Source organism: Pangasianodon hypophthalmus, chromosome 4 (genome assembly GCF_027358585.1).
Source record: "Pangasianodon hypophthalmus isolate fPanHyp1 chromosome 4, fPanHyp1.pri, whole genome shotgun sequence".
Classification (NCBI taxonomy): Eukaryota; Metazoa; Chordata; class Actinopteri; order Siluriformes; family Pangasiidae; genus Pangasianodon; species Pangasianodon hypophthalmus.
The window spans coordinates 17,117,291-17,129,544 of NC_069713.1; the positions used below are offsets into that span (position 1 = coordinate 17,117,291).

At 37.4% G+C, this 12,254-nt stretch overlaps 1 protein-coding gene across 2 annotated transcripts; it reads right to left on the bottom strand.

The window, feature by feature from the left end:
* Positions 1 to 1,996: 1,996 nt before the first annotated feature.
* sat2a.1 (spermidine/spermine N1-acetyltransferase family member 2a, tandem duplicate 1) lies at positions 1,997 to 10,751 on the bottom strand. 2 transcript variants are annotated; one of them, XM_026937278.3, is made up of 7 exons: positions 10,533 to 10,746; positions 7,982 to 8,070; positions 6,474 to 6,525; positions 6,279 to 6,362; positions 4,388 to 4,489; positions 3,888 to 3,928; positions 1,997 to 3,719 (listed from the first exon to the last, which is right to left on the bottom strand). In XM_026937278.3, the coding sequence occupies exons 3-7, from the start codon at positions 6,487 to 6,489 to the stop codon at positions 3,546 to 3,548; spliced, it is 417 nt and encodes a 138-aa protein (XP_026793079.1). In that variant the 5' UTR covers positions 6,490 to 6,525; positions 7,982 to 8,070; positions 10,533 to 10,746; the 3' UTR covers positions 1,997 to 3,545. The 2 variants fall into 2 exon arrangements, with proteins under 2 accessions (XP_026793079.1, XP_026793078.1); XM_026937277.3 differs by lacking the exon at positions 7,982 to 8,070 and having other exon boundaries at positions 10,533 to 10,751.
* Positions 10,752 to 12,254: the final 1,503 nt, after the last annotated feature.

Here is a 12,254-nt window from a genome sequence, read left to right on the forward strand (position 1 = left end):
TCCAGTCCAGACAGAAAGTGTTTTTCTCTCTATCACACTACTGAAGCGCATTGTTGAAGTTGTGCTGAGGGCTGTTGTTTTTTTTTAAAAAAAAAAAAAAAAAAAAAACTAAGATAAAGGGACAGTGAAAAAATTGTCGTGAGAGGCAGGTGTGTGATTAAAAGAAAAAAAGAAAAACCTATCTAATGAGACCATTGTTTTAGAATTGTATAAAAGCATTAGCCATGACTATGTCAATCAGATGCTCTGCAGACATCTCGGCTTTGTTGTTTGGTTCAATAAAGTCGATTGATTTTTGGCATCCAGAACCCCTTGTCTTTGGAAGTCTTTTTACTTACTTTGAATTGAAGAGTTTTTGCCATTACAATATGATAAATGATCTTTTCTCCTGCTGAACTTGACAGTCAACAGTTTTTTCCAGGAATTCCAAAGACGCGCGTGTGTGTGTGTGTGTGTGAGTGAGTGAGTGAGTGAGTGAGTGTGTGTGTGTGTGTGTGTGTGTGTGTGTGTGTGTGTGTGTGTGTGTGAGAGAGAGAGAGAGAGAGAGAGAGAGAGAGAGAGAGAGAGAGAGAGAGAGAGAGAGAGAGATATCCCACCACACTGATGCTTTAGACCAGAACAAAAATGTCAAGCAAATCGGATTAGACCAAATGCTCTGATACAAAATGTCGCCTATTGTGAAACCCAAACACAACAACAGAGTAAAATGCAATGCTATTTGGCCCTAAAAAGACAGTACACCATGCAGACTATCTGCACACAGTGACAGATTAAAAGAGAGAGAGAGAGAGAGAGAGAGAGAGAGAGAGAGAGAGCCACCTTGACACGGTACAGACTCAGTGGACACAACCCAGCAACAGAAACAGGCAGACAGACAGGAAAACATGGCTCCCACAGGAGGAAAGCTTGTGCCTATACACTGCAACCAAAACACAGTAGAGACAGAGCTGCATTTACAGAATGCACAAAATACACAGACATCCGAGAAAAAATTCTACCCCAAAATTTAACACACACCAAACATTTGACAATCTATCAAACAGTGAAAAACTCCCTCTCCTACTAGGAGAACATCAAGACTGTTGTGTTATTATATTAGCAGCACAGTATGTCTCAGCCTGCCACAATATGAGGGACAGTGAGTGATCTGCCTCGCCCTTGTATTTCTTCTAATTGTTATGATTGCTCTTTTTTATTATTATTGTTTTTATATTTTTTCTTACCTTTGTTAGTAAATTCACTTTTATTCTACACCTTTATATTGTTCTTAATTTATGTACATCTACATTATGTACATCTACATTATGTACATTTACACTATCCCTCCTTTGTACTTGCTTAGGCAATACAAATGTACAATTATTTGTCATGCCAGTAAAGCACATAAAAACTGAAAATCAGAGAGAGAGAGAGAGGGAGAGAGAGAGAGAGAGAGAGAGAGAGAGATGGCATATTAAAGTTATTCTGTAGGCTCCTGGTGGCACCAAGACACTTGGTCCTGTTTATTTTCCTTTACTTTGTCACCGCTCTGTATACACAACCACATGATGCCTGCCTGCATGCGTGTATATTAAAGTTGTTAAAATTACTGTGTCACTGTTCTAACTGGTAAAGAGAAAAAATGATAATAACTGTTTATATACTTTAATGTTTATAGCAGTAGTTGTGGTGTAGAGTTATTTTTTCTATCAACCACAAGGTGGCAGCACTTTTTAAAAAATTGAATTTTTATTCCTTTACACCTCTGCATGTCTCCTTTACTGTATGTTGATATGCTGAGCAGCACTGGCAGTATGGTGATACAGCTCTCTGTTCAGTGAGCTCTTCATGCCTGCTAGAAATCATTGTGCTATTAGCAATTTATGCACTAAAATCTTTGCCATTGCCATTGCAATTAGCATTCATTTCTTGCCCAACTTGTCGATGGAGTCTACAGACCAGAATCAGGCCATCAGAAACACATATGTAATATGTAAAGCAGATCCTTAAAACAGTGTAAAATGTTTTAAGCTTTATTAGCAGTTAAGTGCTGATGGGGTAAAAGGTATGCATCTGAAGAAGAACCTACACATTTGAATACTTGCTCACAGATGTGCCCCACTCAACAAATTCAACCGGGGCAAAAGTTATCACCCGTGGTCTTCTTAAAAGGTTAGTTTATACACATATAAGACATCAACTCAACTTTCATCAAACCTCCTCTAAATCTCTTAAGCACATCCATGCTCCTTTTTTCCAGCTGTTTGGCAGGCACCATAAAATACAACAGAGCTTTCTTACATAACAGAGAAACATCTGAGAGGAAAGGATAAACAGTCTACTAAAGCAAAGCGCAATCCTGGTCCCATTTGCACACACTGATCTAAACAGACTTGTGTATAAAGCAGTGTATTTTACTGACATGTCTTTATTTTAACTGTGCATTTCTCACTTATCTTACTGCTTTGCATTACATGAAACAGTTTTCTCGAACATGCCCATAGACAACATAGCAGTATGATAATGAATGTTATACACAAACTGCTCTTGTAGTGTTTTTAATTTTGCATTACAAATAGATAGGTAAATACCCACTGCTTGACTGACTGCCACAGACTGTTTTTGACTGTTTTTGACTATTTTTGAACTTCAACTTGTTTTGTAAACATTTATATGTGTGGCGGCCTGGAAAAACCCATCAAATGTTGCTGTGGCTAAAATCTGGAAATTCTGGAAAACAACTAAAAATGACAAAAACTCTGGTTTCTTTGTGCACAGTGAAACACACATAAGCCTAATCATTTCACTCTGTGACCAGATAACAGCTTTCAAAATGTATGTAATGCACCTGCAATGTCACATCATTATCAAAACAGAGAAAAGCGCTTACATACTCTGTATGTAATCCAACAGAACAGAACTGACTATATTAATCAGCAATTATTTCCCCACCAATGTAAGAACAAACAGCGATCAGTCAAGTGAAGAGATAAAGATGAGGCTTGTGTTTAAATGTGGAGAGTACCTGAGGTGATAAGACAGAGACTGATGTGAATTATGCTAATCATAAAAAGTAAATGATAACTCATTTACCACTGTAAACTTTTTTTTCCTTCCACCTTCAGTTTTGGGGGTAACCAGACCTTAAAATGCTATGACTTTACTTCTGAGTGAGATAAATCCAAAACAGAAATATATTTCAGTTCTGGAAAATGTCAAAATGTTACCGTGTGAAGGGTTTTAGCAGGCTGCCACAACATTACCTTGGATGTCGATTTAATTTTTTTTACATGTGATAATCTACTGTAAACAAATAACACCATTTCAATCAGCATTATAGCTTGTAACAGTACCATGTAGGTAATGTAAAACCTGTTGGTATCATCACCTAAACAACAGACACTTCACAGTTAAGACAGAAAGTGTCTACACACAACACACATAAAGTCAAGTTTCACATTAATACAAGTATTTTGCTTCCATCAGCGCTGGACCAATAACCTCTAGCTCACTGAACTGGATTTTAGTTAGGGATGGAAGGAATGAATCTGAAATGAACCTGAAATTTAGGGATCTCTATCTGCCATCTTCTGAAAGGCATCCCCATGACAGCACATGTAATGGTAACCCAGGTCAGAGGTCACGTCCACGGAACCCTGGCTCTGGTAGAAGTCCAGCGCTGTCTTGTTCCAGTTCAACACAGTAAAACTGAGCTGCGTGCAGCCAGCGGCCCGTCCTAGCTATTATAGACATGACACAAAATCAACAATAACACAAAATCTATATGACAATTATACACATTATTTTTGAATACACAGATAAATTTGATTTATCAAATTGCTGCATACAGCTGAACTTATCTAATTTCTGAATACCAGACATTTAGAAAACATTAATATATCCCTCACCTGTGCAATTTTGCTCATCAATGCCTTGCCAATGCCCTTTCCTGAACGAGATGCAATCATGGACATGAAATTTCAAAACAGTGAGGATTATAACCATTCTGTAAAAATTAATTAATTCCAGAAAAGGGCTTCCATTATAAATATGTTTCAATTTAATGTGTTTTCTCAGTAGAGGGAAATGCCTCAGAATTGTTCTCCTATGATAATTGACCATATGCTACAGATGCCATAGATACTCGGTTAGAAAAAAGGTACCTCAGGGGTTGTTTGGGTGGTTAATGGGTCTGACTTTCTTACTTTCAACCTGTACTGAAGGAGAAAACTTTGGGGCTCTACACAGAACCTTTAACGGTTTCTCCAGAGATGAAGTATTTAATAAAATGCTAGAGAGAAATGCTAGAGATCTTTTTTATATTAGGTTTAAAAAAATGATATTAGTATAGATATTAGGTTAAAAAAATTCTAGATTATCAAAGCAGCAACAAAAGTACCACAATTACCTCTGAACTCTGGCATCACGTACAAGTCCTCCATGAATACAGCTCGGCCTTTCCATGAGCTATACGTGTAGAAGTAAATAGAAAATCCTATTTTTGTGTGACCTGAAACAGACAGACACATTCTGCAATGACTAGAATGTCTTATTTCTTTCTCATAAAAGAAACAAACATTCATAGCAAGAAAATGTGTTATGCAATCATGTGGCTTCAATATGTACTTGCAAATTACATGCATTCCTAGAAAAAATCTCGCTTGGGCTGATTTGTCTCTCTAGGTGACTGTTAAAAGGTTCAATGTCAATCTTACAGCAAAGTGTTTCTCTTTTCCAGGACAGTTCCAAGTAGAACCCTTTTAGAAAGCTAGAACCAGTAACCATCTAAAGAACCCTTGAAGAACCTTTTTTTTCCCCTAAGAGTTCTTGATTAGCAAACACCTAGAGGCTAAAGCTAGAAGCCGTATGTACATTCCATCTGTTGCACTGCACGTAGCAAAGTTTACCTGTTACCAAAGTTTATTGTCCCTGTGAAATAAATAAATAAGCAACCAAGCAAGGAAGCAAGTACAGTGGATATAAAAAGTTTACACCCTTTGTTAAAACTGTACGCTTTTGTGATGTAAAAAAAATTAAACCAAGATCAATCATGTCAGATCTTTTTCCACCTTTAATGTGATATAGCAATTATCAAAATTCAAGTGAAAATCAAACAGAAACTTTTTACAAAAAAGGAAAAAAGAAAAAAACGTACAATAACCTGGTTGTACAAGTGTGCACACCTCTTAACTAATACTTAAAGCACCTTTTACTTTTAAAATAAATTGGGATTTGGAACTGTCCATGATGACCTCTATCTTGACTACAGACTAGTCCCAGCTGAAGAGAAGCAGCCCCATAGCATGATGCTGCCACCACCATGCTTCACCAAGGGTATGGTGTTCTTTGGGTGATAGGCCCTCTTGTTGTTGTGCCAAGCATATCCTTTAGAATTATGCCAAAAAGTTCAACTTTTGTCTCAACGGACCATAACACATTTTGGCACTTGGTTTGGTAAAATTAAGGCAGGCTTGGATGAGAATGAGAAAAAACTACTGTCTAGACACCCTGCCCCATAGCCCAGACATGTGAAGAACACAAAAGATGGTTGTCACATGCAGGCAGTGACCTGTATATAGCCCTTGCCCTATATTCCAGCTGCTCTTTAATGTTGCCGTAGGTCTCTTGGCAGCCTCTTCTTATTTTCTTCTTCTTCTTGTCCTCTCGTGACTTTTGGAGAGACGTCCTGTTCTTGGTGATGTCACTATGATGGCCCATTTTCTCCACTTGTTGATGATGGCCTTCAGGGTGTTCCATGGTACATCTACATGTTATGAAAATTCTTTTATATCCCTCTCCTGATTGATACCTTTCAACAATGAGATTTTGTACATGTTTTGTAAGCTATTTGCAGACCATGGCTTCAGCAGTCAGACGAAACCAAGAAGGCGTCAAGAAAATCCTAGAGAAACAGCTGATCTTTATTTGGGGTTAATCAGAATCCCTTCATTGTATGGTAATTACTTTTGAAACTGAGGTCGTAAGTGACTGGATAATTCTGAGCACAGTCACATACCCCATTATAACAGGGTGTGCACATTTATGCAACCGGGTTACAGTAAGTTTTTTCTTTTATTTCCTAAAAGCTTTCTATTTGTTTTTCATGGGTTTGCAAATTTATATCCACTATATGTATGTAAGTAGGTAAGTAATAAATAAGCAATCAAACAAACAAACAAATAAATAAATAAATCGACGCAACATTAGTGATGATGAAATCAGGTATTACTATTAAGCACTTCTAACACTGACAGGGCCTGGACAGCACCTTTGATCACATCACACAGTACGCTTCTCACCATCTTTGGTCTTGTGCTGTTCTGGAACCTCAGCGATTATCGCATGGAAAAATGGGTTTTTAGAGAACCCATCCTGCTCTAGGTCTACAGTGAGGAATAAAGAAAATTTCATGAATTACATGCCAATTTTGCCTTCAATTATATCTATATTTCTACTATAGCTTGACAATTTAACAAACATTTCATGTAATATACCTTTTTGTGTAATCATGACCTGATCCGCAACTTTCTCATACTCTGCCAGCTCCTGTGTGAGGTACAAACAACATATACAAACAAATAAATAAATTATTTAAAATAAAATGCTCACTACTGCATATGTATACTGCCTCGGTTTCTTGACTGCAGTCCTGGGGATCAACTGCCCTGTATAATTCGACATTTTCTCCACTCCCCAGTGGGGCTAATATAGGCAAAAAATTCACATTTTATTGTTTTATTTCTCATGTTCTATATTTAGTTGCCTAACACAACACACTTAAATGACCGTTGTTACTTGATGTAAGAAAAAGGGGTCTGGGTAAACAGGTGCAGTTTATGGCATACTTTTTCAAATTTGTAACAATTTTCTAATTAAATAAAACATGCAGTAAATTTATGTAGTTCATCCGGGGTCCAGGCACTCAATCACTCTGTTCCACACATGCACTATTTCCAGTTAATTTTAGGCTGCACCTGCTAATCCATGTTCAAGTATTAAGAGCCCTGCTCAAACGGTGGTCAGCTTAGGGGAGCTTTGATTTAAAACCCCAATTTCCCAGTCCAAAACAAAATCTTAGATGATGAGCTGCTACAGGCGAGTAGTTTGGGATAATAAGATGATTTCAAAAGGTTTAGAAGAGGTTTGAGTGGAACACCCTGAAGTTTCTAAAATGTTTTATCTGATTGTACCTTATGAGTTTGCTATACTTCATGAAAATTGTTCAGCAGTAGGTCTAGCAAATTCCTGCTGAAATCTTATTGGCCATTGGCTGCCATGATCAAGTCATGGTGTGGACAAGCCGCTGCTGAGAAATAGTTATTTAAAATATTACAGCACCACCTAGCTGTGAACTTACATGAAGCTTCTGTGTCTTCAGAGTTTCTAAAAGAACATGTGGACACAGTGTCCTTAAAATGGGACATCATGATCATTAAGGTATACTCTAGCTAATTTAATAAATTATTGGATAACAGTATGAAGTTTCAATGGTCAGTCAAATTGTTTGGCCTGTTAACTTTCCTTAAAAACTCTTGTCAATATAAAGTGATGAACAGTCTAGAACAAGCTGTAAAAAAGCAGCTTTCATGTATTATCTCAAAATGTAGTGTATTATTATTATTATTATTATTATTATTATTCATGTTAAATTTGAGAGCAAAAGCTAAAAGATAAATGGTGAATAAATTATCTATATAAATTCAGAGCATGTGGTCTCTACAGTTCCTAAATTTAAATGATTTTATTACCATCAACAAAGTGAAATAAGAAACTGAAGTTAATACTGATTCACTGAATTGTTTTTAGTGCCTGAAACAAAAGGCACAGTACAGAACTGGTGTATATGTATAAGTGACAAAAGTATTTTTATAGACCATTAAACTATCAAGAACAGTTCTCATTAAGTATTCATCTTCACTTTGTACTCCATTCTCCCAGTAACTATTCATATAAATATATAAAACACAGTGCTCCACATTGTGATAGAATTAGTTACACTGACTTATTCTGATCTGTTGAGTCAATGTCCATTGTTAAGATGTTGTGCAGATCTCCCTAGTCAGTACTCCAGGCACTCCATTTTATGTGTCCCTGTGACAAAAAAAGCATGTTAGCAGCAAGGTGTGATGTCTGACTGTATAAACCTGAGCAGTGTGGACCACCTTCCCAGTCAAACTCTATAGGAACCTATGCTACAGATACAGTAATTCTAAAATTAAACCATTGGGAGGCTCAGCCTACGGTTAAAATGTGAGACGTACAAGACTGAAATAGTTCAGTAGAATGTTACCGCCACATTACTTGTATACAACATGTCATCTATCTTCTGTCATCTATCCTGTCACCTGGCATTAATGACTGGAATATGAAAGCTTCCAAACATTCACACCTTGTGCATGGCCTGCGCAAAAATAGCAACTCTACACAAATGTAGGTGGGGCATCAGGTTTTCTTTCTGACAATGGATAAATGCCAGTCATTCCATGTCGGCAGCAATGACAAATCACTGTTGTTAAGCTGAATGTCCAATACACAGTGGTGATTACTGCTTTCTGTTTTCATGTAGTGCTAAAATTGATTCTTTATCTACATAGAGTCGTGCCTTATTATCACTGGTAAGAAGTACAATGTTAAAAAAAAAAAAAAAAAAAAAAAACACTTTAATTAGACTATCTAAAATACTGCTATGAATTGAACTCTTTTTGTCCCATAAATGTATAATCTCTATATTTTGATGGCACATGAAGGGTCCATATAAGTAGAATTTAGCCCATGTGTAAACCCATGTCCCAATAAAACCCAATAGCTCACTCTAACCCAGGTGGCATGCTAGCTGGAAGGTTTTACAGTTTCTGGTGAGACAGGCATGTTGCAGCTTCTCCTTACAGAGGAATTTGTTTACTTTCAAAAAATGTGTAAATGCCACTCAGGCATTTACCTTAAGGCTTGTACATGCAAAACACACAAATAGCCACAGGTACATATCAACAAAGTAAAAAAAAAAAAAAAAAGAGTCTGATTTTGTCTACATATTTTTAACTTCAGCTGTGTTTGGATGCCAATTACAACATCATTGATCACTCATGTCTGTTCTCAAACTTTTTTCATCCAGGGACCCTTTTAACTCCACAGATACCGTCGGCACAAATATATACACCGATCAGCCATAACATTAAAATCACCTTCCTAATATTGTGTAAGTCCCCCTTGTGCCGCCAAAACAGCTCTGACCCGTTGAGGCATGGACTCCACAAGACCTCTGATGTACTGTGGTATCTGGCACAAAGACGTTAGCAGCAGATCTTTTAAGTCCTGTAAGTTGCGGGGTGGGGCCTGCATGGATCAGACTTGTTTGTCCAGCACATGCCACAGATGCTCGATCAGATTGAAATCTGGGGAATTTGGAGGCCAAATCAACACTTTGAACACTTTATCATGTTCCTCAAACCATTCCTGACCTATTCCTGCTGAAAGAAGCCACTGCCATTAGGGAATATCATTGTCATGAAGATGTGTACTTGGTCTGCAACAACATTTAGGTAGGAGGTACGTGTCAAAGTAACATCGACATGAATGCCAGGACCCAAAGTTTCCCAGCAGAACATTGCCCAGAGCATCACACTGCCTCCAGCAGCTTGCCTTCTTCCCATAGTGCATCCTGGTGCCATCTCTTCCCCAGGTAAGCGGAGTGCACGCATCTGTCCGTCCACATGATGTAAAAGAAAACATCCCTTCCTTGGATCACTTTTGGTTGATACTAACCACTGCATACCAGGAACAACCCACAAGACCTGCCGTTTTGGAGATGCTCTGACTCAGTCGTCTAGCCATCATATATTTGGCCCTTGTCAAAGTCACTCAGATCCTTACGCTTGCCCATTTCTTCTGCTTCCAACACATCAACTTTGAGAACTGACTGTTCACTTGCTGCCTAATATATCCCACCCCTTGACCGGTGCCACTGTAACAAGACAGTGCTATTCACTTCACCTGTCACCTGACAGTTTTAATGTTATGGCTGATCAGTGTAAATGAACATAACTATTTAAATATCTAAATATTCAAATATTATGCTTATTGTTTAAATGGGAACAATAATATTTTGGCTTTTCATTAGAGCCATAAAGCTCCTGAACTTTCCACTGACAAAACAGAGGTCCAGGTTGACACTGTTGCCTTTGAATGGTTAAGGTTTGAATTAAACACATTCAGCTGTAACGTAATAACTATAAAATAACTAATAATAATAATCGCCATGTTTCAGTGGGAGGAAACAGAGGAACCTGGGGAAACCCACGGGGAGAAACACTAGTGTCTAGTGACTAAAAATAATATGTTTCAGAAAAGCTTAGCAGAAGCACAGTCAGTGTGAGAGCACTTCACATTACTGTATGAACAGGAACAGTCGCTCATCAGCGGATCCGACAGTGAATTAACCAGACTGATATAATTCACATGTATTTCCTGTGGAAATCCGGTCCATTTTACAGCATAAAAGTGTCCTACCGGTTAAACGTGTTGAACTGATGGTGAAATATGAGCCGCTTACTTACTGAAATCATGCGCCTGATGTCCTTACAGTCCTCAAGAGTGGCGGCGCGAATCGTGAAGTCCATTTCAGCCCGAGTTATAAACACTGACACACACACCTTTACCTCCCAAGGTGTTTAGACATTTAAATAAGAGACATGAAAATGATAGCCCTTTCCTCGTGCTGAACGCGACTAGTCAACAGCGCCGCCATCTTGGGAAGGTCACGCTGTTCCCTCATTGACTTGAATCTAGTTCTGAGCATGGTGTTTGAGGTTGGGGTTTGTCTGGAGTTCCATAGACATATGTGTGTGCCAAGACATATTTAAAGCTGTTCTGGACATTTGTAGTGCCCCAACATCTTTGTAAGACACTTTATGTTTACAGGTTTATTGTCCTTTAATTTGTCACCCACCTGTGTTCGTGATGTGTGCAAGTGTGTATATTAAATCTGTATACAATTACTGTGTCACTATTCATTATTCTAACTGATAATAGATAAAAAAAAAAAATCAGACCCTGGTTTTTTGCGTTTAACATTAACAAAATGCAACAATCTTCTCTGGTGTTCTCAATAATTGTTAGTGCATGTGGATGGCATTTGTAGTAGGTAGTAGTCAATCCCTTTAACAGTAAAATAATAATAATAATAATAATAATAATAATAATAATAACAACAATTTAAAAAAATTCAACAGAGTTAGAACTCCTTCAACACAGATTCATTTTAGTGTATGTACTATCCAAATATTTGGCATTTTAATCAAAAGTGTACAATAATATTCTGGCTAATTATTAGAGCTATAGAGTATATTTTACTTTTATTCTTGAATTTTCCACCTGCAGTACACCTAGGTCCACGTGATATATTTATATGTTAGGATCAAAAACATTTCATTCAAGTGACAAATCAAGCAGGGTAGTAACTAAAAGAACTCAATAATAAATACAACAACTTTGATAATAGTGGGTTATAATTTGCACCAGTCTAACTATAAATTAGGAATCACCTGGTTCCCCAGACTGCACTTTGACAGCCACTGTCTTGCTGGCAGTTTCCAGGCTTAATTAAATTGTTGACAGTGCAAGTATATTCACATTTACCTGACCTGTGATATGGAGAAGTTTCTGAAGAGGTTATCAAAACTGATTAAAACAATGCACGTTACAATACATTTTATCCAGGAACATCTGCATCGATTTGAACCGGCAGCCCCGAATTTGACCTTTTCAACATGGCGGAGGTAGCGAGCGACAGTGGTGCACACAGCCTCTGTGACTTCTGCAAATGGCAGAAGAAATGCAAACGCCACCTACAGGAGTGTAGTGCAGTTCTGCTCACCAGGCGTTTTTTTTCTAAGCCTTAAAGTACTGAACGTTTATGGGATCTAATTTCAGATATGTTTATTGTAATAGGCTACACAATATTGTAAACTATAAACTATTAGGCAGTATTAAGTCTAATATAGGTTTACTTTGTGTAAACTTTGTGTAATATAGGTTTACTCAAAAGAGACCTAGGCTATAAGCTAATCATAGATGACTGGAACTATATATATATATATATATATATATATATATATATATTTCATTTTTACTGACTAATTGATCAAATATAAAGCTGTATTGTACTATCGTACTATAATAGTAGTACCTATTATTAGTAGATTCTAAACAAAGTTGCCTGTGTGCAATGGGTGGGTTAGTTATGTTAGAAAATTCAACAAAATTAAAACAGAAGGGGA